The sequence below is a fragment of the Antennarius striatus genome, chromosome 3 (genome assembly GCF_040054535.1).
Source record: "Antennarius striatus isolate MH-2024 chromosome 3, ASM4005453v1, whole genome shotgun sequence".
Lineage (NCBI taxonomy): Eukaryota > Metazoa > Chordata > Actinopteri > Lophiiformes > Antennariidae > Antennarius > Antennarius striatus.
In genome coordinates, this window is record NC_090778.1 from 25,067,749 (window position 1) to 25,092,863 (window position 25,115).

General features: G+C 41.8%; 1 protein-coding gene across 1 annotated transcript in view; it reads right to left on the bottom strand.

The window, feature by feature from the left end:
- Positions 1-22,390, bottom strand: part of mctp1a (multiple C2 domains, transmembrane 1a) — a 98,904-nt gene extending 76,514 nt beyond the window's left edge. Inside the window, exon 1 of the mRNA XM_068310416.1 lies at positions 21,857-22,390. Within this exon, the coding sequence (XP_068166517.1) occupies positions 21,857-22,390 (534 nt within the window). The remainder of the gene's footprint in view (positions 1-21,856) is intronic.
- Between the last annotated feature and the right edge of the window lie 2,725 nt (positions 22,391-25,115).

A 25,115-nucleotide genomic window follows, 5' to 3' on the forward strand; every position in this document is an offset into this window, starting at 1 on the left:
CTATGTTTACCTGCGCCTCGGGTGACCGATCATCTGTGATCTCTGCCCACCTCGCCAGCTGAACCCTGCCAAGCTGTCTTCCAGCTGACAGTTCAGCTCTCTCTGTCCGTTCTGCCGTTGTTGTTCTACTCAGCTCTAAAAAAAACTCACCCAAGAAAGGTCTCAATAAAAATCTGTACAAACTGGTGCTATGTTTCTGTGGCCAGAATCTGTTCTGTAGCCTACCAGGTATAGCCTTGGCTGGACAAAGCGATGTGATATTTAGTTGCTATGGTCTGTAAGTGTGAAGAATGCACTTCCACAGGTGCATGTCACAACTAAAGTAGATGAGCAGAACCGGACCCCGCATTGTCCCGCAGTTCAACAGTTGTCAGATAATCTCATTTCAGCTAAATCATTCTCACAGTCATCAACTTGCAGCCATCTGCGGCTGATCAATAGCTTTTAACACATCAGGAATATAATAGATCCACTTCCCGAGAGGTGAATGAAGAAGCGAGGAGCTCTTAATTAAATTGGGAATCATTTTGAACCACATTACATTAAATCTCTTCTTTATTTACAAGAACACGCAGACTCCAGTCGTTAGGTCGCACACAATGAATGTAAGAGAAGAGGAATAACTACTGTAGACACTTTGGGGTGAATAAACATCATGCACAGAGTGAGAATGTATTCTTATCCTGCACATGCAAGAGAACTTGGGCTGAAAAAAAAGACCAACGGGGGAGCTACTGTATATTTCTGCACTGCCTCTCATCCTGTTTCCTTTGACATACTGGACAGAGCTGCAGAAAATGCTGCATACAGCCCTGTCAAAGCCTGTTAGAATATTGACAGAGTCTCTAAAGGTCAGAAGAAGAAAGCAGGGATCCCTTTAAAGATACAGTAATGGATTGTGAACAATATATTACACCATCACCACCAGTACACCATCAATGATGTCACATTTTCACTACATGGCAGCTTGTCTGAATCCATTAAAATCATCCTCCTAGTGAACATACAGTAAGGTTTGAGTGCAATGCAATGGTGTGTGTACATGCCATTATGTAATGTCTTATATGATGATGCTATGCTGGGATGCTTGGCTTTACTCAAGTGCCAAGAAAAATATTTAGACCTGCTTCCAAGAACGCCTGGGAAGAACAGAGAAATACATTTTCTGGATCCCTTTTTTTTTGTGTTACTGTTTTCCATACCCATCTCTGCTGCAGCTGCAACAAGTCCATTTCCTCAGTGTGCGTATAATAAAGTCTCTCTTATTTCTTATCTTACGAAATATGATTAAAAAAATGACAAGTGAATGACTGAATGAAATGGTATGACTGTTGTGCACACATGTGGTGCAAAATCAATGATGAAAGAAAATTTTGTATGGCCCAAATGTGGACTCCATCTCTGAACCACTTCATCAGATTTACCCACAAAGAAGTAGCACCTCGTAATGATTTATTGTGTTCACATCCAATGTGACCCCCTGCTGTGACTCAAATCCACAGCTTCAACCTCTATAACCAGGATAGGAACTGAGATTCCCCACTTCCTGCCAGCTGTGTCAAGAGGCTCCTTTCCCGTTGCACCGCTGTCAAAGCTGAGCTGCATGGTTCGGGTAACTTTATGGTAAAATATGCGGTCGAGGGATAAACACAGTGACATAAATAACGGGACTATAAGATGGCAGAGCTGAGATGTCAGCAAGATTTAGTCATTGGCTTCAAGATGAGGGCAACAAAGACACAAGTTTTTAAAGTTTAATTACAGTTAGTTTTTCTTGAGTGCACTTTAAGACCAAACCAGGAGCCCCTTAGGTGTTAAATCTGTTGAAGTATTTAGTATAAGCAAAAAGAGAGGATGCAACTGTCTTACATTTGCAATGCAGAATAAAATCAGAGGTATGCAATCCAGCAGCCAATATCTACAAAAATTGCACCTGCTGCAGCTTAAATGTGCTGCATTTGCATCGTATATGATGCAGCTGCTCTGAACTTCCCTTTGCATAACAACCAGCAGAGAAATAACGCATAAGAGCGACAAATTACATTTGCAACCATCTTTTCAAAAGACAAGATTGCATTCAAAGCATAGAGGACGTGAATATGCTTGGAATTCTCTGCGGCTCATTCCTAGAGACTTAGAACACCCATATCTGCCACATCTGACAGCTACACAACGCAGCCACTCTCCATAAATAATGGAGGAAACATTTTTTCCACTGAGAGAGAGAAAGAGAGGGAAGAAGAGGAGGCGTTCAGGGGGAACCGGGGACGGTTAAGAGCAGAAGATAGAGAAGAAGATGGAAGAGCAAAAAGATGTAGGTAGAAAAAGAGAGACAGGTGATGACACAACATGAGAGTGGGCCAGAGTTGTGGAGGGAAAAATGAATTCCAGTAAGAAGAAGCTCGATGAGACTGAAAGGCGTCTCACGCGGCGAACGTATCGGCGTGCCTCAGAGGATCTCGGGTCTTTTCAGTGCAGGTGTCGCCTCTAGAATCAGGCGTGGTGACAAAACCGAACTGGGAGATTCAAGTTGCTGATGACGTGGCAAACAGACGAGCCGGTCGTCCTGCTGCCAACTCAACCTGGCAACCGACCCACAGCGAGTGGAAGCCAGTCTGGGATCACGCCTGACGTCCACCACAGCAACAGAACAGAATGAGCAAGAACCACGTTTCGTCACATGAACGCTGACTCAGCAACTTCCAGTAGAACCGATCCAGACTGCTTTGTTCTTTTTTTGGAAGCATCTCCATCTTCCGCTCAGCAACCTTTGCACAGAAAAAAAAAAACAACTTTTGGCATCAAAGTCAGTAAATGTGAGTCCATGGTGGATATATTTAGAGGCTGATATGACGAAGCATTTCTTTTTCTTCAGTCTGATTAATTTAGGATCAATTTAAAATCTTATCGATATAAAGGATAATACCGGCGCCATAGCTTAACATGGCACTGACAGGAGGAAATTAATTCTAGCATGACAAGCACTTAGAGTAATCTGAATTTATCTGATTGGACTAATGCCAATTCAATGTACTCAAATGCATCTTTTACTTAATAAAGTCGTGCAGGTTTGCTTCGTCACCAATGCCAGCATGTAAAACCAAACTCCTACCACTTACCGCTGCAACCACTTTATATTTCTGGAAGATAATGTTTTTCCAAATGTGAACTCAAGGAAGTGTGAAAATAAAAAGGCCATTATGGTTTCATTTTAAAATGCACTCCTGTGAGCGGCAGTTCCCCCGTGATCCATTCAGACTGCTACTATAATGAAACAGGCTTGTGGAGTCAGGGGCAGTATTAGAATTGATCTTCACGTATTCTGTGTCTCATCCCCTGCATACTAACAACACATTTTTTAAAACTTTTTGGTGACATTTTTCCCCTCTTTTTCCTCCCTATGAGGAGTTTCTCCTCATTGGACCATGGAGGTTCTGGGCTGCCTTGTGTAATGAGGCTCACTACGCCTGTCAGGAGATTGACTCTCTCCAGTATTGACTCCCTTTTCCTCGGCATCAGAGTCGTGACGCTGTGGTATGGATCTGGTCTGAGCAGCATTTTTATGAGGCTACCCGGTGTGTTTGTTATTTTTACATGGAGGATGACATTATTAACTCTGTCATAGCTCAATAAATAACCGGAAACACATCCGATGTGCAACAGAATCAGGCAGAGACACAAACAGACAGTGAATGTTGCTTAAAGCTCCCCCTTTTGTGTGCAGTCCAGCACCACCTGCTCTGTGAAAGACAAAAGATGGGCTGGATTAACTCCAGACAGCTCCTTAACCAGCAAATATTTCACAAAATTATGTCTTTATGAGCCATCAAACTCTTTTGTGTCAAAAAATTATCAAAGAATTGTCTACCTTAGGCTCATTTGGTGAATTGGACTTCCTATCTGATGCATTTTGCTGCACTATAACACACTACAGCTGACAGAATTGCAGGAGCTACGATCACTGCGACGATCGGATGGAGGATGTGCTGAGTAATGAAGAGAAAGAAGAAGAAACAACCGAATGATGGAGCAGCAAATGGTGTGATTGATGCGAAGAATTCTTGGAGCCCACTGGACAAGAACATCTTTCATTCACACACAAAATCTTACCGATGAGAATGACTATTAAAACTTACTTACAGGTACATGAAAAGGTATCGTCTACCTCTAACGACTTTACATGGAATACACCATCTCAAAAGAGTTTTAATAGTATAAGAACTGACTAATCCTTTTGGTTTTTTCCATGTGGTGCCACCGAACCGAACCTTGCATGCATCCGAAATCTATCACAGCCCAAGCCTTTTTCAGTCCAGGTTTCCTCAGCAGGACCATTTTCTGCTCTCCGCCAGGCACAATGACCGGTAATCAATCACGGTTTGGAACTTCTTCGAAATTTCTGAAACTCAATTTTAGAGCCAAAGAAGCCCAAGTGTCTGATAAATGTTGTAATATAGCAGCATAAACTGATGGGTAATGAAGGTAGTTTGTTGCCTAGTGTGAGCTTTCTTTCTTTTTTTTATTAAATGAACAAACTATAAAGGATATAGTCCTTTACAATCTGCAGATGATGTGAACACTTCAATCTGCATTAAGAGGAGCTTATATGTAATGAGTTTGTATGATGCACATAGAATGATGAGCATCCCATAAGGCATAAACTCATATCAATACCTTCCATAAGTTGTACATTTTTACTGCAAACTGTAGATTGATGCAACACATCTAATCCACATGACAAAATAAAGAATAATTCAGGTACACTTCAGGCACAAGCATTCCACTTAAAGCAAGGAAGCTCTGCTGCTGATGGCACACTTAGTCTCTCCCGGGAGAACTTCTTACAGTCTATTATGCATGCACTGTGCTGCGTTTGCAAACCTGAACAAGAAAAATCATTCAGGAATTCAGACAGAAGTTGCCCCTTTTCTTGTCAGCATTTCACGGAAGATTTGATTATTTTTAAGATACAGACGTTTTGTGTCAAATTCAGTGAAGAAAAATGTTTTATATTCCCTTCTTTGGTCTGGAAAGTTGATTAAAATTATACTAAAATAAACCCTGCAGCGTATCAAACATCCATCTCATGAGAGGAACATCACTTCTCTCTTCTCATCAGACCACTCACCCGCCTCAGGCTAGCCCCTCTATTTTCACCTGCCATGGCTCCTTTCTTTCTCTTTTCCCACACCTTCTCTATCCCACCGTCTCCCTTGCCACCTTTCAGCAATATTTAACTTCTCATCAATTTCCTCCTCCACCTCTTTCTTCCACTCCTTCCCTTCAGTCACGGTTTTTGTGCCTCTCATTCTGAGCACGTTCAGCACCCAGCCCTGGAAACAGGAATTAAGGGAATAAGACTGCAGTTGGAGAAGAAGAAGGAGAAAGGCTGATAGACAGGGGGAAATGTTCCATGGGTGGGCTGGCATGTAAATCTCTCTGTTCTCACCCGTGGCAATTTTAATTCATCCTGTTTCACCAATTATTGGGTGGAAATTGAAATGAGAAACGGAGGTCTGTCTTCAACAGTCAGTCCATACATTTCCCTCTCTGTCGTATTTTACCCCTACCCTGACTAACGGTCCTGTGTCATGTCACGTTAATACCCAGCTCAGGTTTCACACCATTGGAAACTGGACACACTCGCTGCACCTCCAACCTGCCACACACCGACATAAACAAACATAACATCTGCAGACAGATAATGAAGCCCCCCACCTTGTTCTGGCAACACAGGTTAATAAAACAGGTGCTCTGCATACAAATATATAAGCAATGAAGTGAACAGCACAGTTTCATCCCCTCATTGTGTCGCCCAACAGTCCGATGGACCGAAGCACACGTGAGGTACAGCAAGCAGAAATTTGTTTGACATCTTAAATGATAACACATAAAACAATATTACATGTGTGTGTGTTTGTGTGAGTGTGTGTGCATATGTGTGTGTACCTACAGTAAGGCTCCGTCCCGCAGCTGAGAGAGGCAGTGCAAACATCCAGACACCGAACACGCTCCACTGTACTACTGCTGCTGCGCCTCGCTTACTCTCTCATATTAGTGTCACACACACACACACACACTGGCTCACTCTACACTTCTCTCTCACACACATACACACACACACAAACGCGCACAGACGCACACACACACACAGCAAAAAGTAACCAGCTGTGAGGCTGTTGCATTTCATTCATCCACACGAATCTGCAGATTGCTCTCTCTCTCTCTCTCTCTCTCTCTCTCTCTCTCTCTCTCTCTCTTTCTTGGTCTCTGTCACACACACACACACACATACACACACACACACACCTAACTGTGATGAGACCGAATAATCTGCCTGGATGTACCTTTATCCAAAAAAAGTGAAGATGGGGACAATCGGGATTAGCTGACAGCTGCTGTGTCAGACGTTTGTAGATGTTGAGGCAAAGCAGGTTTTATCCCCGTCAATCCTTTCAGGATGACATGTGATGAAGAGAACGCATCCCTCTTTATTCAACAATCGAACAGGGTTATTTGGGAAAACACTGATAGAATGAGGCAGCAACAAAATGAAAATGACTTGAAGAGGAATTGATGGAGATATGTCAGCAGACTGTATTCACGGAGAGCTTTTACACCCATTTGCTTTATGCAGCATCTGCAGCTCATGCATACATGCACCACTGGTGTGGCAAATTGGGTTTTAGTGTCTCGCTCAGGGGCCTTTTAGCCATGAATTAAACCAGCAGCTGCTCCACACGTACACTGTAGCTACTCACATACTCTTTTCTACATTACATTAAAAAATATTTTTTTAAATATATTTTTATAAATATATTTTTAAATATATTTTTATAAATATATTATAAAATATATTTTTAGTCATTCATTCATTCATTCATTCATCTTCTTGACTGCTTCTTCCACTTTTTTTTTGCAGGTCTATTCCAGCTGACTTACAGGCGAGAGGCGGGGGACACATTCTGAGCACGCCAGTTTATTATGGATATTTTTATTGTTTTCATTTAAATTTATAGAATGTTGGCATCCCAACTTCTTTAAAGCTTAACACCTTTAGACCAAAGTGTAATTTAAGCATCAATCAAGTTGAATTGCAAGGTTGGAAAGGTTTCCAGTGATGAATGAGAATTTAAATTGTTTTGGTTCGGCCTTTGTGGCTTCAAGTTACATACTGAATGTTCAGCCGATCAATTAAGCCACCAATTCCACAACTGGATCGGTTCTCATGATGATCCAGATTTGGTTTAAACCTGTTCACACAACTGTAATGCTGCATTAGCACACAGTAGCTCAGTGACATTTACTTTAACCTGATTGGACATTTAATCAGCCAGAGTAGCTAAAAAGGACTGCCTGTGGGTGCCAGACTGAAATGCATAAAATGCAGAACCCTATAAAAACAGCTGACGTTGCACAAGAACCTGTCACCATTAAACATTTTTCTGTGGGTTCAGATTAAGTGATGCTTTGAAAACCCTATTTGGCAACCTCTTGCTATTCCTTGAATGTGGAGGGGAGGAAGGACTTTACTAAGTTTTGCATTTTGAGGTATGGCAGTATACTGGGAACAAATGAAAACTGGTTGCAGTCTTTGAGTGGACGCTAGGTCCTAAAAATTCCAGCATTCCTTCACAAGTACATGTTTGAACTGTGAATGATAGAAATGCTGATCTGCCCGTCTGATGTAATGTAATTTCCCTGAGGGGATTAATAAAGTGTACTTCTTCTTCTTCTTCTTCTTTTTCTTCTGATTTTCTGCCTTCCAGCTATTCCTGTTGCTCATAGGACGTTTGTGCCTTGCTTCTCACCATTAGTCTGTAGGGAAGCTCTAATTACAGTCTCGTACTTGTATACCTCCAAGCACCAGTCAAGTTACAATTCTCATCCATGTCTGCCCAGAGTTCTATAATATATGCACTGACTGATAGACATCAGTTTGTGATGCATGTCAGCGCTACAGATCCATACAATCACCACAGTTTCAAACCGGGAACTGTAGATTCACTATCCGACCAAGTGTACAATAAGGTCACAGCCTGTCCCTCTGTTCCTGAGTCATGGTGCCACTCAGTGGAGGTGGTGGTGGCTGATGACCCTGATGAAACAGATCAATGACGAAGTTGGTGAATCTGTGTCTAGGAGGGATGGGGTGTGCAGAAAGGAATAGAGAAACAGACAGAGCTTATACAAAAGTCAAAAAGCATGATAGACCCTTGAGGATCTTCTATTAAGGCTTTGCTGTAATATTACTTTCACAGGAAAGCAGCACCTCTGGTGCTATCACCAACAGGGAGGCAAAAAGAAGTGAGTCTCATGCTGGGGGAAAGTGCAGAATGTTTGCAGGAAAAATAGATGTGTTTTTGGTGAGGTGAAGCATGAAAGTGTTTCTATAGCATCATCCAAAAATGTGCAGCAGTATAAATGAAGCAAAAGAAGAAGCGATAGGAGAAAGGAGAGGAGGAAGATGGGATGATGGATAAAAATCAGAGAGGAGAACATTTAGATGGCAGAATAAGGTGACGTAAAAGAATAGATGTGAAAAGAGCTGCAGGAGAAAAGGGAGATTAAAAAAAACATCCCAATAGATCGCTTGAATACAGGAAGGAAAGGTTGGTCTGATGTCACATGTATGTAATGCTCAGTTTGCATTTACAGAGTGAAAAGGGGGAGACTGCCAGGCCAGATGGGGTGTGTGTGTGGGGGGGCATGACATCGGAGAGGTGCCACTCTGCTTCCTGGCACTGACATTACTGCAGAGTCACAGCAAAACTCTGTTAAGGCACAGCAACGAGAGGGGTGTGTGTGTGCATGCATGTGTGTGTGTGCGAGTCCATGTTCTTATATTATAATAGAGTCAGACACTAGGACACGACAGCTGTCCCTTTCATGTGTGCTGTTGTGTTTGGCTCGTTCGCAGTAGCCTTAGTCTGTCAGCAGCTCTTATCATTTCAGTCGCAGAGTTCAAGGCAGCACAATAACACACCTCAATCTGGTGGCCCGGGGCGCTTACAGGACAGCTAAAACTAAAGATCTGAAAAGAAAGCAAGAACAAACCCACTATTGATGCGACAGAGCGCTTGGTAGTAAAGGAAATTTTATTCTAGGTTTGGAGATTACACAACAGACAGGCAGCAGGAAGAGATAAATGACAGCCTGTAAAGTCAGATATGTGAGCATATGTTTGTGTTGATTCAGGTTATAGTCTGCAGCTTCATGCTTGTGTGAACACCAGAAGCTTGAGGTAAAAAAACAAGTGTCTTTGAACACATATGGAGAGGGCATACACTCTTATAGGATGTGTAAGGTCGTTGCTTTTCTGCACATACACAAACACACATGTAGATGCGATAAACAAGCACACCCAATGCAATGCCTTCATCCTTACCCAAATCTCCAGTGTTGGCATATCTGCACACCGAACCCTGGAGTGCACTCCATCTGTCTGTTAATTACTCACCACATATCCTGACACATATCCTACCAGTGCACACAAGGATGCACCATGTAGTGTCAGTAAAAACACATATGCAAGCATGCAAACACTCAGCCCAGAATTCTGCAAGGCGTGACTGACAGCGGAGCTGACACAAGCTGCACGAGCACCTCTTCTCCCATCATTCCTTTTACTATTCCAGTGTTTTCAGAAGGAGAAATGGGAGGAGGTGCACGAAGTGTCATGGTGTCCCACACAAACAGGCAGACAGATGGACAGGGAGAACATATTCAGGCATAGAGGCTGTTATATTTGCTTTCATGCGCCATATGTTGTAGCGAGCTTGAGACGTTTTGTCAAGAATGCAGATCAATAATCAATTAAACAAATGCAGCAGCCACCAGGAGCGGCTGTATGCAATTGCTCTGATTGACTGGTCTCTAATCCGTCTGGAGACAAAGACACTCGACACGAGTTTCTCTGTACCGGCGACACACGTGAAGAAAAAAACTGCTCCTGTCATTAATTTCACTTTTCATTCAAGATGAGCATCGGCATGTCATTCCAGTGAGGTACTGATCAACATGACTCAATGCCAGCTCATATTAAAACCCTCGCCGCCTTTGGTGATGTGACACTAAGTATATTTAAGTACAGCTAATCCACTTAATGTAACAGCGGTGGATCATATTTATCCCATTGATTTAATTTGGACTTAAATGATTTCTAAATCATCATAAGATCATGTCTTCGAATATAATCAGCGACTTAATATGTGATATGAACTCTAAGATGCGTCCTCCTCTTCGCACTAATTAATTTGTGGCATCTGTGTTGAAATAAGTCAAAACTAGCAGAGCAGACAGGCCTTGATAGTGAAGACCCAACAGTCGGCTAAAAATTCCCCCTGGCTTTAATTAGAGAGATGATGGGAAGGAAAGCCTCAGTAGCCTTGCAGAAATAATTAAAGAAAAAAAAACACTGGACACTGGGATAAAACAAGACCACTTTTTAATTGAAAGGGGACACGCGACAGTAGAAGTGCAGAGGAAGTGATGATGATGTGGAGTGGACAGAGAGAAGGGGGGTAGAAGTTAAGGGTGGTGAAGTCCAGAGGGCATTACTCATGAACAGGCTCAGCACAGCCTCCCCAGAGCGCCCACAGATCCATAAATGGGACCATCTCACTCCTCTGTTTACTTTTGTCTATGTGGATATACTGTATGCTGTTCTCTCCTCCACCCCTCCTTGAATTTGCTTGCTTCATCATTTGCACCTTTCAGTTTAGCAGATCCATTTCAGCCAGGCTGCTAAAAACTGAAACTGGCATCCCAACAACAAATGTCTAACTACAGGAAGGAGAAAGAATGACAGAAACCCAGCTCAAAAAATATGATGAGTGAATAAATGTATAAAAAAGTCTTATATGAATGTCCTTATGACCTTGTTAAAACAACTTAAGTCAGTCTTTAATCAGCCAGGTGGTCTCACTGAGGATAGAGTCTCCTTTTCAGGAGAGAGCTGAGAACAACAAACATCAAGGAGTTTTAACTAAAGCAATTAAAAACATTAAGTAGCAGAGCTTTAAAATCTCACAAGTCAAAGATTGTGAGAATATTGCAGCTAATTCCATTCAAAATGTGTAAATGTCTTGAACCTGGCTGAACCAAAAGTGGTGCAAACACGGTCAGCAGTATACCTTAATAAATGAACGCGAAAAAGACTTCATTGCTAAGGACTGATATAAAGCTGACCGCGCAATAATCAAATACTGATCAGAGTTCATTAGTCCAACTTATGTTGATATTTATGCCTTTCCTGTTTTATTTTGGCAGTTATATGCTTCCCACTTCCTGGCTCTACTGTTTTTAATGCATCCCGCTTCAAAGCGGTGATGTATTGTAATATCTTCGCAACCGTTGCAGATAAACAGATGAAACAAAAAGCACAATACCCAGGCAGCGAAGGGGATGAAAATGAGATTATGACCTTGACCTTGACAAAACTAGGTCAAGGTCAAATTTCAATTTTTGTACAATCAGGAACTGGATAAGACAGAAAGACGAGGGGAGAAGGCCAGTGTGAGTAAGACCATAGATCAAAGCTAGTGCAACTAGCTTTGATCTATTTAAAATCTAACAGCTTTCAAATCTAATGGCTTCTTTCCTGCATCGCCAACTCTCCTTCCAAGGTTCACAAAAACCCATTTTCCAGTTATTGTGCAATTCTGAAAAGAAAACAACAGATGCCGGCGAAAACACAACCTCTTTAGCAGAGGTAAAAACTGTAGCAGAAATCCATCGCACAAGTATTCAAGAAGGCTTTACCTTGAACAAGTCAGGATTATTCACCCACACAGTGTGTCATCACACCAGCCTACACTCCAGACCTGGATGGAAGCCCACAGCGGACCCCGAGTGACTGGAGTAGCAAACCTTCAAGTATTTACCCGGTGATTCATCCCTTTTCATCAGAGCACCCACAAGCCCTGTCATAGTTTTATGAAAACCAATGAAAGCTTGTTGGTTACCAACAATTTACCTTAGTGAATTTTTCAATGAAAATCCCATCTCAGCCAAAACCCTTTTGACACTCTTTTGCGCAATCCCATTTGATTCATTGGTCACAGTTATAACAACCCTTATGCTAAGCATGACATGGTTAGTGCAGCCCAAGCAATGATTGCTATGAAACACAAGGATCACAACACTGGTGTGAAGATTTACACTTCTAAATGTGATACTAGTGCAGGGTGAGGTCTATTTCATTAGAAACACAAGCATAAAATACTCATCAATAATAAATGAGGAACGCAGTCAAGATCTTTGGGCTGCACAGGTATAAAATGCAAGTAAAAATGCAATTAACCCAAATTGAGTCACATTTAAAGTAAAGTGCTTCAACTCACCCCTGATTCTGTGGAACTCATGGATGACGGTGCAATCAGTTGAGTCAATGTGTCTGAAAATAATGTAAAACAATCAGCGGACCGAGAGGGATGGAGAGGTTATGGGAAATATGAGCGTCAGCTGATCTGTCAACAGCAGATGTGAAAACGAATGGGAACAGGAAAGCTTGGCTTGCTTCACCGTGTCAGAGGGCACAGCGCTTTAATGTCAGGCCAGTGAATTAACACGCTGGTGGATCATCACGCCTCCCACCCAGAGCCCGCCATAAGGAAATGGCACATGACCTTAGACTTTTGCGAGCTCTTCAACATCCCAGCTATTTGTCCTTGAGATGGAGAATGAAGGGAAAAATTAAGGAACGCAGGTACGAAAGAAAGAAAGAAGGGCAAATAAGGTGGAGAGAAGAGACAAGCATACAAATAGAGCTAGAGTGAAGGTGAAAAGATGAAAAGAAACTATGTGAAATGAAAAGTAATGCTGTGACGCCGCAGGACTTTTTATAGCTGCGGTCTGTGTTCATTATCACGGCTTAGAAATAGCAAACACCTGTTGGAGAAGGAAACTTCAGTGCGACAGAGTGGCTGGAAGGTCGCTAATGAATGCTCATGTTTACACAACCTGGCACAATTTTTTTTATTTGAACGATTGTTGTCAGGAGGTGGAGTTTCCTCCCAGACCCCAGGGAACACAGACTCTTTAAGCTCAATAAATAATTAATAAATGTCTAAATTATGCTCATAAAAATATAAAGTTGCTTTATGTATCATCTGGTATGGATGTATAAGGTGTTTACAAAATTCACAATTCACTTTGTTCAGCACACTAAAAAGAAATTTCTACCAAAACTTGAAAGTTGTTGTTTTTTTTACACTTTTTTAAAAATAATTTGTTCTGTACGATTATATTACTGTTATTATTATATTACTGTTTATATTTTAGTTTAGTATATGTCCTGTTAGTGCTGTATGTGTCTGTTAGTGTAGTGTATGTCTTGTGGTATGTCCTGTCCTGTGGTGTCAGTGTTTCTTTTTCTCCTGGTGTTTATCCAGTATTTATTCATTATGTATGCCTGAGCAGTGGATATGTACAATTTCCTCTGGGATTGATAAGGTATACAGTATAACTATCTATCTATCTATTTAGTTTGTACTGATTTCCTCCATTATGAAAGATATAAATCACACCTTTGTGTCATTACAACAACTAAAATTACAAATGGATTGTGAATTAATCTACATTAGAAGCATCAGCTGTCATTCATTTACTTGTGTCTTGATCTAAAGGGTTGTTATGTCTAGTGTTTCGCCTAGCGTTAGCGCGCTTGAATCAGTCCAGACACATTTCCATTTATATCGGTGTTAACTGTTCGTCTCCGAGCTGACCAGCTGACGTCTTGTTTTGTGCCTTCGTTTAGAAGGTCAGACGGTCCAGTCTGCAGTTATAACATCAGTCTTTGAAGGACAAGGACAAGGATTACTTATTTTACAACAGGCTAGGGAAGTAAAATGGATAATAGGCAGTTTGATATTCTCAACATTTTTTTGTCACCATAACAACCGCCTCATCCTGATATTGATAATGTGCTTGCGAGGGATGCATCCAGACATATTAGCATTCAAGGTTCAAAGACGTGAGATTTAATCCATCCAGGATAATTATATATTTTACAGCACTTAGAACAACAACTGGTAACTGGATCAAGGGAAGCATGAAACAGGCCGTAAACAGTCTCCAGCTGTAACTGAAAAACTATTTTAAAAACATCCTGTTTCTTCAAATGTTCAGGAGATGTGCTGAACACAACCCAGTACTAAGCTGCTGGGTTTGTCACATCATTATCTTTAAGGAGAGTCTCCATCACCCATCATCTTGAGAATTAAGATAACAATGGCAAAATATGTTCTGTCCATTGTGGGAGCGAATTCTGCCAGAAAATAATGTTTTGATGGCATAAAGCATTAGAAAAGGTAAAACACTCCTGTCAACAACAACAATAAGAATTTATTTGTTCGTGTTGTGTTTCTAATCCACTTTTATGGCATTAGAAAGACATACCGACGTGCACATGCCCCAAAAAGGACCTTCCAATTCAAAATTAATAAGAAAAGCGGTACAGAAGCCAATCATTGAGTTGCATTTGGAATTCCTCATCATGAAAGATTTCCTGTGACGAGATGTTAGCTAAGTGTCAGAAAATTAGAAAGTTAATGGTAGGAGACCCAAGATGACATAAGACTGTTGATGAAAAGTGGTGGTGATGCCAGTGGCATCGATGATGTTACTTCTACCATTCACTTGAAGGAGGAACTCTAGACGTTCACCAGGTTCATGACCAGCGAATGTAAAGGAGTGCAAGTGGATGATGGATGACAGAAGGAAAGGAAAGCTAAACAAACTGAGAAAAAGAAAAGGCAGGTGATGAACAGCATGAAAAAAAAAGTAGGGAGCGGCAACCCAACACTGTTGATTTGCCTTTTCACGATGCTTAATCAAGCATCAAATACACACAATATTTTTAATAAATCGTGCAAAGCCTCTCCCTCTCTGCAGTGTGTCGCTGCTGCAGTGTGCCCCGGAGTGATTTATGGGTTAGTCAGAGGGTGGAAATTGATTGTGGAGAATTTGAGTAACCTTCTGTGAACCATAAAAACGTGCCTTTTGTTTCCTATCCTAATCTTCTACTCCCACTTCAAAATAAATGGTGCACTAAGGTCTAAATTTTCAAGATTGTTCGTGACTACACTTCTGTTCCCCCAATCTGTGCAGCAGAGACGCAGATAAGCCTGCATTAAACTTTCTTATACAGTATAAGGGAAACTAGCCTTGAAGAGCATCAGTCTGAAAGCATCACCAACATTTAGAAAAACTTTGAGTGAGATTTCATTTGAGCCATAATATATAAGCAGCAGACATAAAAATACACAACTAACTGAAGGGACTAACCTATATTCTAAAACTAAATTCCAGGACCCAGACTGCAGTCATGCACTTAAATGCTCATCTTAATCTCATAGAGAGGACAAAGTGTGTTGAAGGCTCACAGAAAATGCATCACAACCAGACAGCAGCCAAAAGCCTCGCTCGGCCCGTCCTGCCAGTTTCCTCTCCAGAGAGACCAGTTAGCTATGCACCAGCAGGTGGCACCAAGTCCCTGCCAAGCTTCAGAAACATTCTGCAGGAATATCAGCAGCAGCACAGGGCAACTGGAGTCAATTAAAAGCATCCATCCTCTCTCTGAGAGACAGAGCTGTTGTGTTACAGGTTCAGACGGCCTTTGACTGATATTTCCCCTGCTGTGGATGATATTTTGCGCCAAAATTGTGTTTCAATGTCAGTCGGAGAACCAAATGAAACTCATACCATCAAATTTTACAGATATGTTGATTAAAAAAAATAAAATAAATGACCTGAACCCGTCCTCTTGTGATATGCAAAACATTGCTGGATAAATGTTATCTGAATTGCCTCAATTAGCATCCCAAGTCTTAACAAAGCAATGGGGAAAAATGAAGCCAACTAAGCTCTCTCACTTGTTACTTCATGCCTCCATGGACGAAGCTTAAAAGGAGCAAAACACGTCTTTGAGTTACAAATTCTGCTCATCCATCTCTGCACAGCAATCGTTAGATGCATCCTTCCACTCCGTTGCATCAGGAGCAGCAGTTAAGTCTGCAGACCGTCTGTCTGCTCCGATACGGGACAGCGGGCCAACAGGCAATCTAATATGGTTCATGTCTTTTCTCCCTCACTATTCTTCAAATTGCATTACACCATTACTCACCTTAGCTCATGTAAAAGTTAAAATATGTAGCTCTGTGGTCACGACTCCCCGAGGGATGAGATCTTATGTCCTGATGGGACCTTCCTGACTAAGGAAAGAACAAATAAAGAATAAAACTGGAAATATTATATAAGATACAGGCCCAGACATTTATTAGAATATGCTCTTATGTAATGGCCTGAGTGTGACAGATGTGTCCTGCCCAGCTAAAACCAAATGAGGTATTGATGTAATAAGTAAATCACATTCAAAATATCCTGAGTGGATTTTCAGGTACAATAATTTCATATTGACAAAAAGGACAGGAAACACTAAGAAATAAAAATGCCCACTTGTTTGATGAAGAGCATCAAAAGTACACCCATGCTAAGGTATGGATCTCAATAGGCCCCAAGAACATTAATGACTCAGACCATCGGGACGGCTTCAGCAAAAAGCTCATTTGCAAATATTCAATATCCTCTCACCGCTGAGGAAGTGGAGTCTGCATTGAGTTGCAAATCATCCACACCTGATTAGCATGAGGAGTAGGAACATCCTCCCACAGCCTTTGGTCCGCATGTGTTGTTCTGTCCACAAAGATTGATCATCATTGTATTATCCTCATCTTTCTGCATCTGTCTGTATTCGTCCTCACTTTCATCTCACGCATGTGTACAAATTATGACCACGGCTCAGGTTTCTATGTTGTTACACTTCAACAAGTCAATGGTAGAACAGAGATAAGAGGTCGAAACAAAGGCTTCTTTCGGGCCTTTCGACAAGGAGCTAGCACAAAATCTATCTCGTCATAATAAAGATGTTACAAAAGCATTATGGGACATAGAGATCCAGAGGCGTATTTCAAAACAACCTATACACATATTGATGAGTAATTTTACTTTTTTTTTTTTTAAAGTGCACACATTCATTCATTCATTCATTTTCTGACCGCTTATTCCGCTTGTGCATTAGTATAAAAAAGAAACTCAGCAAAGATTAAGGGGTTAATAATCCAATGTCCAATAAGATTTGCTCTGTCGACCATTTACTGTAAAGTACGATGTGACCCTTTCATCCACAGGGTTAGAGGACATTGGAAAAAGCCAGTAAGTAATATTTGTTTCTGCTACATGTAAAATCGGGAAACAAAATTAGGAAAGCAGCTCTTTTGCGCTGTGTCATGTGTAATTTGACCGTCCTCCCTGCACACCCACCCCAACACACAAACACCCTTCCCAAAGCTGAGTCGCCACTTGACTCGACTCATTGAAAATTACTGAAGCCGGCATCCAGAGCTAAAAAGCAAATACCTGATTTAAAAGCAGTCATATCTCTGCAGGCTCTCTGGCTGAATATCATCTGTGTCACAACTTTTGGCCTTTGTTAAAATATAGGAACAATTATTGCCGTACTGAAAGAAAAAAAGGAGGCGGTGTGAGTTGGATGTCTCTGTCAGCTCAGATAATAGTACGAGAACCCCATTTATCTCCACGCTCATTGTGCTGCCATTCATTAACACTTCTGAGTCATTTAGCAGTCTACAACGTACCTCATTTACAACAACAGTGTCTCACACACCAGCGAAGGCATCACCATGCCTGTGTTTACCTCAGTGGGTTGTGTGTGTGCCTGTTGTGTGTATGCTAGAGGGTAGAGCAATGTCACAAAACAGAGTCTGGGTCTTCAGTTACCCCGACTGCTTCTGTGACAGGCCGGAATGTATTTTGGATTCGCCCTATGCGAATTTCTGGAAGGGAGGACAATATGTCATTATCAGAGACGTTAAGACGATAAGAGAAGGGGAGACATGAGAGAGCGGTGAGGATGAGACAATGAACTGATACAAATGAACTCAACAAAGACTTCTTCATCTCAGTCGCCACTTGGTGAGGATTAGCATCACTTCTCTATCTCAGAATAATCATCATCATCCTCCTTCGCCTCATCATCATCATCATCGTCGTCATCACCACCGTCATCGCCATCAGCGTCACTATTATTGTTATTATACTGTATAATACTAATAATGGTTTCCGTTTCTAAATAATAATAATAATAATAATATGCTTCTGATTTCTTTTTTCCTCCACTTTCAGTGCTTGCGGTGAAATTAATAGTTGGTTTTTTTTTTTTTTACAGTATGAGTCACATCAATGAAATGAAGACCTGAGGCAAAGAAATATCTGCTAACACAAATTTACGAGAGCAATCTGTAATATTTAAATTTAAGGCATTAAAATAAAGCCACCACCATCACGACGCTCTCAATCTCTGAAGCAGAAGGACTGAATTCAAACCTCAGCTCCTGAGCCTTCAGGCAGCGAACAGATGGAACAACCTCCTTGAAGTACGACTTATTATAAATCACCTGCTATCAGTTTTGCTTGTCTACTGGCGCAACCACTGGAATCCTCCACCGCAGGATGTTCAAACATTTCCACAGCAAAGAAAAAAGGCAGTCTCAGATGTGTGGGAGGCACACGCTCGGCACTACAAGACATTTAATCACAAAGTGAGAGATGAAACCCATCAACATCCCCCAAATGGTGTAAATTCGTATTTTTGGCATTGTGGAAATGCGGGGTTTTTTTCCTACCTCAGGATGCCCAGACAGTTTTGAGGTCAGTATCAATCATGTGCTTGTCAGTCTGTGTTACAACCGATGGTCCCTAAAGCTGTAATGGATTCTACTTTAAGCTGCCATTAGGCCACAACCAGAGGGATGACACGAGTTTGTCTTGCAGGACAACCACACATGGCTCAGTTCTTAGTGTTTGCATCGCTGGGAGAGGAACCAGAATCATGGCGACGATGTGCAACACGTCTCCTGAGTTGGATACGCTTTACTTCACTTAGAAAAATGGTTCAATCAATGGTGGCCAAAGAATAAGTAGGCTGTTCTAAATTCAGACAACAAAACATCCATAGAAACTCAGTGAAGCTGGACCAATCAGAAAACCCTCTTAGCATTGTTCTTAAATATGGCTATAAATATCCAAAAATGTTTACTTTATTTTTTAAAAAAAGTGCTTAGTCTTATTAGTTTAAAGTGATGAGACACTCATCTAGAGAAAAAGACAAGTATTCTCTGAAATCATTCAGCTCATCCATTAATTTGATCCATGATCAAAAATTCTTACTCCACTGAAAAAAAAACCACAAAAAAAAAAAAAACCTGTCTCCCTGGTTCATAGGCATTAAATATTTAAAGTCTTACATCTGAGCGAAGGAGAGAGAAAACATTATGGTGCGTGTTGTACATACTGAGCAACAGTTGCATATACAGTACATGGGCAACAGGATCTTAACTTTGGTTAAACATGGAGACAAAGATTTTACTATGACGTTCTGTTATTAAATGTTCTGTAGAGCCAATAAAACATTTTAGGGATTATTTAGTCCCTTGAGGGAAATCAATATTTCACTCCCTGTAATAATTAAGATCTTATTTATTTACTCCATTGAGTCGATAATGAAATTACTTCCAGAACTTGGCATCAAACCACTCTGTCATTTAAATTCTGTATCAAAATGTCAAAAGGCAAATTGCTTGCCGTGTTCCATAGGTTCTTTTTTGTTTTTCATTTATGAAAGTGTGACAATAAACTGAATGCTTTTATTTTGATAATGTGTGGCCTCACCTAAAACTGGATTTTTGGAGAGTAAAAATTTTGACTTGAAATATAATATTCATACATTCAGGCAGCACACACATGAAAAGGTTGTAAAGGTGAGTCTTTACTGCTTTTTTTTTTGGTTATATAACTGTTGGTTTAGCATCAGGTTTTAATGAAGCACAATCATATCTCCTTCTCTAATCTTTTACACATCACATCATCATCATCTCTTGTAATCTAAGCTCATCTCATCACCTCTAATTTCCAACATAAACCGAGCCGCTCTGTCTGCATCACCTTCACTTCCTCTCATCAATCATCACCTTTCACATTTCTGTCTTATTCTGTCTGCTTCTAACCTTGTTACATAACACGCTGATTGGATGCTGCATATCTTCCATCTACTGAGTGTTCATACGCCCAAGCTAACAACAAAAGACTCCAGTGCTGTGCTATAACCTGAAGAAGATGAGGCTGTCACACTGTGACTATTTTTACCACAGCACTCTTCCAAACAGCCGTGCGGGGAACCCAAAAAAAACTGAACAACAGAAGCTAATCTAAACGTGGCGACAGGAAGTAAATAACAGCACAGGCTCATCGTAGCAACTTTGACAAAAGTGAGATAACCGACCTGGAAAGTGCTGTGATGAAGCTGCAAGATCGATTCCAACAGAGTCACTGATACGTGCTTTCTTCTGCATCTTCTGCTGAGTGCATTGCACTTCTGATAAACATAATGGATGAGTTTTTTGGACCCTAACTTCACCAGGGTGCTTAAGTGATAAATTACATTTAGACGGCGGTCTGGACTATGCTCAGAAGTAGGTCTGGAACACTTCGGGAGTGGTGAGATGAAAAGCGTTGCTATAACCCCCGCCGCCGAAACACAATGCACTTACAGGCATCCTCCTTTACAGTAAAGCTTCATCGGTTTTCTGTCTATCAACGGCATTAAAATGACGTTTGAGTGAAAAGTTCAGCCAAGATGAGTCTAGTGTGCTTCCTCCATCTATCCTGTTGTGCACACCTCTCAAACACACTCATCCTTTATTTCCTGTTGTTACTTTTTGGAGCCGTCAATCAGTAAAGTCACCTCCATCTGTTAGCACTACCGCTACCTCGTAGCCTATCGTGCTGCTGTTTTCTTTTTGAATATAATTCTCTCTGTGCTTCTAGTTCACTCCACCTGTTCATTGCACTCAGTTTTAACAGATTCACCAATTTCCTCATTTTTCTCATCCGACTCTGCAGAATCATCAGCCACCGCCGCCACCACCAATGGCGTCTGGCCTCCTTGAGGGATTCGTCTGGCTACTCAGAAGAGATTTGAAACTCTTGAGTGTAAAGAACTTCCTGTCACATGATCTTAATAAAGATGATAAAGATATAATAACTCTCGTCAGAAAGCGTCCCATCACATATTTCTGGTTAGATGTCATTTTATGAATGCAGCATCCACAACTACCTAACTGTAGCTGGTATAACTCTTTAATGCTGTTTCCTCCACAGTACACTGACTCAGCATTGTTGAGTTCTGTGGGAGTACAGCTGCCGTCAATTTTCATGAAATGGAAAGTGCACACGATGAACCCTTTGAGTACGAATGGGCCTGTTTCAGCCTCTGTCTTCAGGCAAGGGCACTGTGACAGATGTGCAGTGGAAATACAGGACAGTCCCTGCCCTGGAAGAAAAACATGCAAAAAGAGAAAACTGACTCACATCAAAACACCAAGTCTACAGGATTCATATCAAGGAGTATTTTGTTTTACCAAATGACCTGAGACAGCCAGGATTTGATGGTGACATGATACCAAAACCAAGCAGTGATGTATGCTTGATGTTCACACAGGCCTATAATGTCATTGGCTGCAGTCATCCGGCCCATGCAGCTCTACAAACTACAGGATGGAGTAAAGAAATCAGTGGAGTGGCGAATGGACGAGCGCATCTCGTGATGCACGCAGTGTGCACGCCGCAGCACCACTATCACCTCCCTTTATTTCATTTCCAGGGCATTCCGTGGCCCAGCCAAGACAGCTTAAAAATTTTATTTTTGCAAAGAGTGTAAGCTGATATGAAGATAGAATATACCATGTTTTTTGGGTGGTTTTTTTATGTTTTAACTCACAGAATCACTTGCGTTTTTACGCAGCTGCTCCTCCTCTCCCATCTTCGCGGCCGGGTCCAACACCAGCTTCTCAAAGCACGCCGAGCCGAGAGAGGAGCTCTTCTGCTGGTACAGGATCAGCTGGGACACAGGGAGTTTGGGGCTTCCACGAGCTGTCAGCTCGGGTTTGCTCCCCGTGGCGCCGGAGGATGCGCCGAGGTGCTGCAGCAGAGGCTGCACGTCGCTGCTGGTGCCGGAGACGGCGCCGCTTCCCTGGGACTTGTCTCCTTCGAAAGACGCCGGTGGAGAGCAGCACAGATTCGGTTGAGATGACGAAAAAACTCGATCCATCTGTTTCTTTTTCCTCTTGAACATCCATAACCCGGATTCCTTTTTGCTGCCCTCGGCGCCGCTGGCACACCGACGGTCCGATCCCAGTTTAGGACTCAGCCAAGGCTTGGTTTTCTCCTGGAAATTCTTCCATATCCTCCTCTGATAGGACAGAGACTCCTGTCCTTTGGCGGTGCTCTCGTGTTTAGGTGATTTTTGCTCCATGGTTCCCGCACAGCAGCCACCCAGCCTGAGCACACACGGAATAGTGGAAGGATGTCACACTTGAGCTGCTGCTGCTCGGGGGTCCGTCCACTGATGCTCCGTTTCAGAGCGCCAAGAAGGAGACGCACGATGTGGTGATGAAGAGGGGGGAGTGATGGTCTCCCCAACGAACCCTGTAGATTGCCTACGCAGGCAATACGGTAGATTTTATGGCACACATTGTGCAGCAGACGGAAAGAAGAAGTCTAATCGACTTAAAACACATGTCATCAGTGGGGAAGTTTGCCTTGATTCAATCCCTAATTCACTCAGAATGCTTGAGGTTGCGCATGCTTTTTAATTCTTTGCGTCCCCGCTCTGTCAACTGTGCATTCCCAAGTGTTGGAGCAAAACTTGTTCACTAATTGTTTTATTCAAATGAAGGGGGGGGGGAGAGGATGCGCCACACCTCCCTCTGGCCAACCATGTCTCTTGACGGGATAATGAGCATTCCGCTGATTGCGTAACGGCGCGATGCCTCGTGGATATGTTTATAATTCAACTTTGAATCCCCCCACCCACCACCCTCCCGTCAACCCATTTCTGTTCATCTGTGTAATATGTATAGAGTTATTATTTGGATATGCTTTGTAAGTCTGAAAACTGAAAAGGTTTTTTGGGTTGTTGGTGTTTTTTTTTTTATTCTTTCACGTCGTGCGTTCACGCCTGCACTGTCTGGATGTTCTACAGTCAAATGGGTCAGGCTTCAGTGAATGTTATCACCCACATGCAGCAGCAGCAGCAGCAGCATCTTCTCTTTTTAGATGCTGTGCGTTGTGTATTATAACTCATTACCTCCCCCCCCATCCCCAGGTCTTTGTTTCAGCACTGGCCTGTTCCATCCCCCCTTGGTGAACATTGTTCTTATTGTCAGATAAACGAGCACACGGATAACAACTACAAGAATGAACCTCCCTCTCCTGCCGAATATGTAACGCGCATGCGCACATCCACTTACAGAGCAGGTCAAGGAATGACCTTTTATCTGCAAAGGCTGCTGCAGACAAATTTCATTAGTAAGTGCATTAGTGGAGTGATGTTAGAAATGAACCTCACCCTGTTGTTCAAAGTCAAATGAGGGGCGGCTTGGAAGGTTTTATGTTTGAATGTTTCCTACCTCGAACTCAACAATTACAGTACACAAACAATAAATAAATGGTGTGAGCTAATTATGAATGTGAATGAAATAACTAAAGCTGGAATCCTTTTAGATTTCATTTCTATGCAACCAAAACAGCAACAGAAGAAAAACAACACCTCTAATGTATCCTAATTATATAATTTATAATAAGTTATTCTTATCATTTATAAAAGAGCCACAAACACCCCAAACCGACATCAACATTTGCATCTCATTGTTTGTCATTTTTTAAAATCTAAATAAATCAGTTTAATTCAAACCAGTTCATCTGTGTTGCTCCCATTTTCATCATCAATTTTCAAGCTGGACTCGACACACGAGTCTGTGAGCAACGTGGATGTGTGAAGGCAATTTTTTGGTTTGTTTTCGCCTGGCATCAGTGTGCTTCCAATCTCATTCATCCCACAAGATGAAATGCTTCAGTTACAACCAGGATTAGACCGACAACAACACAGTCAGCAGCCCTGAATCCTCCTTTCAGCTAAGTAAATGGAGTTGTGTGTGTGTATACGTGTGTGTGTGTGCCAAACACTTCCTTTCAGATGCGATCTCTTAGCTTGTGCTAGCAGGGATAACTGATGATGCTGCAGTGAGCAGGCTTTTCCCTCTTAATGAACCTGGTCCTCTTGACACAGCATTAATTCGTAGGTCTTGCTTAGCTCTGTGTGTATGTGTGTGTGCAGCCTGCACTCAATTGGAAGTGATTCGGTGCCACTACACCTCTGAGTACATTCTGATCATGTAAGGTGAGGTCCTGGTTAAATACAAATGGATTGAGCTTTTCAGAGATCATTCACTCAGAAGGAAAAACTGAATAGACACCTGTTTTTCTCTGCTTCTTTTCACAGGTCCTGACTGCAGAAGAGCAACAGGAGGCATCTGGCCAGCTCTGACTCTTTTACACTGGAGCAGCTACCAGCATCAGGAGCGCTTTGAAATGTCTGTGGATGTGATTAAGCGCTTTAGAAATAAATGTTAATCGACAGATCGATATCTTGGAGGCTGCTATACTATTTTATGGTCTCCACCTTGAAAGACAATGCTGCTCCTCCTTATTTTTGAGTTTTCATTGAATATGTGTGAATTTGTCTAACTTACTTGAGTCCATTGCCATTTCTTGTTGCGGCCTACCAGTTGGGTCGTAACACTACGGCGCCTTTAATTCTTCACCAAATACTCCCCTGCTGCCACCCATCCTGTTTTCTGGCCTCGAGTTGCTGCAGACCAATGTATTTTAATGGTGTTTGATGGATTCAGCCAGCTAATTCCATTCAAATGGTGTCTTTGGCCTTGGTGGAGGAACTCTGTGTTTCTTTCTAGTTTATGATTGAAACATTCAGTGAAAGAGCATGCTGAGGTCAATAGTTGTTGTCAGCCAGAAGTTGAAAAAGGATTCACGGATTATTAAGAATCTGAGAAAAGGGTTTCTGTTGAATTTGAAAAACCAAATGACGTCACATTTACGTTACTAAAATCAGTCAGATTTCTTTCATTTTGCGAACAGCCTTGATGATCTGCTACTTTTCGGGAACAGTCGCCTTCTTT